Source organism: Mus caroli, chromosome 2 (assembly GCF_900094665.2).
Source record: "Mus caroli chromosome 2, CAROLI_EIJ_v1.1, whole genome shotgun sequence".
Lineage (NCBI taxonomy): Eukaryota > Metazoa > Chordata > Mammalia > Rodentia > Muridae > Mus > Mus caroli.
In genome coordinates this window covers 25,919,059-25,921,804 of record NC_034571.1, presented here as the reverse complement: position 1 = coordinate 25,921,804, position 2,746 = coordinate 25,919,059, and the positions used below count along the sequence as shown (strand labels likewise).

The window sequence follows — 2,746 nt, the reverse complement described above, 5'->3', positions numbered from 1 at the left end:
GGCTGGCCTAGAACTCAGAAATTCACCTGCCTCTGCCTCCAGAGTGCTGGGATTAAAGGCGTGGCCACCACTGCCCAGCAAGCTGTTTTTCAAATTTGATGCCTTGAACTCTCTCCTTTCCCTTGACCAGGTGAAGAAAGCCCCTTCTAAGCCTCTTTGTCCAGTTCAGCTGGACATAGTTGGTTCCAAGCCTGTTTTAAGACGTTACTCCAGGACTTTCACAGCTTTGGGCTTTTTAGTGTGATTTAAAAAAAAAATCTTATTATTATTATGTTTATGGATGTTTTGCCTGCATGTGTGACTGCACGTCAAGTGCATGTCTAGGGCTTTCAGAGGGCAGAAAGAATGTCAAATCTCCCTGAAACTGGACTTGCAGACAGTTATTAGCTGCCACAAGGGTCCTGGGAATTGAACCTGAGTGTCTTGGAAAAGCAAGCAGCCAGTGTTCTTAATCTTTGAGTCCTGAGTATGATTTTTGGAATCCTTGGTGATGTTTGCAAAGCAGTCCGTGTTAGGAAGACTTCTATGGCTTTTTATTATCCCTCCCAGTGCTGCTAATCTAATCGGCCTTCCTGGCCTTGGCTGCTCTGCTGAGGGGGATCCTGTCCCTGGGTGGTGCACTGAGAACAGGACCATGGCAGGCTTCCTAGTCTCAGAAACGAGGAAATAGACCCAGAGGCCTAAACTAGCAGATGGTTGTCTAGAGGCTCCAGGCTTAGTTTGGGGGACCAGGCAGGCCACCTGTAAGATCTTACTGGGTGACTTTGGACGATTTCCTATCTGACTGTAAACATATCCAAGAGGCACAGGAGTAATAACAATTGAGCTATAGGGGTAGTTCATTGGTAGAACATAGGAGCTGGCATGCAGAAAGCCCCGGGGTTCAACCTCAGCACTTCAAAAAGTAAACCAGCTAACTAACAAGCAAGCACACGGAAGGCTAAGGATTTAATAAGATAAACACTCATTCAACAGCCTCTGCCGGGCGTGGTGGCGCACGCGTTTAATTAATCCCAGCACTCGGGAGGCAGAGGCAGGCGGATTTCTGAGTTCAAGGCCAGCCTGGTCTACAGAGTGAGTTCCAGGACAGCCAGGGCTATACCGAGAATCCCTGTGTCGAAAAACAAAACAAACAAACAAAAACCCAAAAAACATAAGCCTTTGGGTGCTTGGCTTGACACACAATAGGCACGCACTAACTTGTAGTTGTGCCCATTTCGTGTGTGTTGAGGACTGAACCTGGGGCCATCTATCATCTCCTGTTGTTAGTCTCGAATTTTAATTTAACAAGCATTTGATTTGTTATTGTTTATGTAAATTTATTATTAGGCCTCCCATCCATTCAATTCCACGTTCGATCTGTGTATGATCCATTTCATTCCATTCACTGGAAATGACGCTAACTCAAACGGCGCAAAGTACGGTTCTGGAGTAGTCGGCTGCTTCCAGCCCGGCAGGGTCTCCGGACCAGCATGGCCCACTAGGCCGCCACAGGCCGTCCTGTCTCTGTGCTCGGCCGCTCAGCGCCATCTTTGAACCTGGAGTCCACGCCTCACTTCCGCTCTTTTCCTTATACCACGAAGAGCTGTTCCGGACCCCAAAATGGCCTCTGGGGATAGGGCAATCCCAAACCGCTGCCGTTTTGTTGTATTGGCTGATAAACATCTTCATTATTTTTCTTCTGGGCCTTAAAGACGATGCTGTAACCAGTTCAAAAACGGCGCCGACCGCTTCACTTCCTCTCTTCGGACTTCCGTTTGTGGGGGTGAACCCACTAAGGTCACGTTCCAGGGCGCAGGCGCGAGAGGGCGGGACCGTCGCCATGACAATGCGCGCGTCGCCCAGGCATTTTCCGCGCGTTGGAAGCGCTGGAGCTGCTGCCCTGGCTGCTGGCGGGGCTGGCGTCGCCGAAGGGCGAGGGCGGCCGGCGCCTCTTCAGGACGAGACCCTGGGCGTGGCGTCCGTGCCCTCGCAGTGGAGGAGCGTCCAGGGGATCCGCGGGGAGACGGTGAGGGCGCGGGCCCGCTATGGCAGCGCGGGCGGGAAGGCCTGGCGCCGCATTGTGTTTTCACGGTTTTTTTGTTTTTGTTTTTGTTTTTGTTTTTTTTTTTCGAGACAGGGTTTCTCTGTGTATCCCTGGCTGTCCTGGAACTCACTCTGTAGACCAGGCTGGCCTCGAACTCAGAAATCCGCCTGCCTCTGCTTCCCGAGTGTTGGGATTAAAGGTGTGCGCCACCACTGGTCCGCGTGTTTTCATGTTTTAAGGAAAAAACTTAACTCACAGATGCTTTCGCGTTAGCCTTTTTTCAGTCTCAGAGGAGAAAGAAACCAACCAACGAAAACAAACAACAACAAAAGCAAACCAGGGCAACAAAACTCTTAGGGGTCCCATGCTGTTGTTAAATGACATGTAGTTAATTTACTTGGTGGATCGTGCACGTGCCACAGCGCCTGTGGAGGTCAGAGGAGAACTTTGCACAAGGTTGTTATCTCTTTGCACCTCGAGGGGCCTGGGAATCCAAGTCAGGGTGTGGTGCTTGGCTAAGTGCCCTTGCCAGCTGAGCCTTTTTTGGAAGGGTTTTTTTTTTTTTTTTTTTTTTTTTGTAAATGGCAGTTTTTAGGCATTTCAACTTGACATTATTGGTTTTTGAAATGGTCAGATACCTTGAGGGCTAGCTTGAACGGGTTTCTATGTTCCTTTGTTGTTGCTTTTTTTTTTTTTGGTTTTTCGAGACAGGGTTTCTCT

At 49.5% G+C, this 2,746-nt stretch overlaps 1 protein-coding gene across 1 annotated transcript in view; it reads left to right on the top strand.

Moving 5' to 3' along the window:
• Positions 1-1,817: 1,817 nt before the first annotated feature.
• Wdr34 (WD repeat domain 34) overlaps positions 1,818-2,746 on the top strand; it is an 18,064-nt gene continuing 17,135 nt past the window's right edge. Inside the window, exon 1 of the mRNA XM_021184569.2 lies at positions 1,818-2,008. Coding sequence (XP_021040228.1) covers positions 1,823-2,008 — 186 coding nt within the window. The 5' untranslated portion in view covers positions 1,818-1,822. The remainder of the gene's footprint in view (positions 2,009-2,746) is intronic.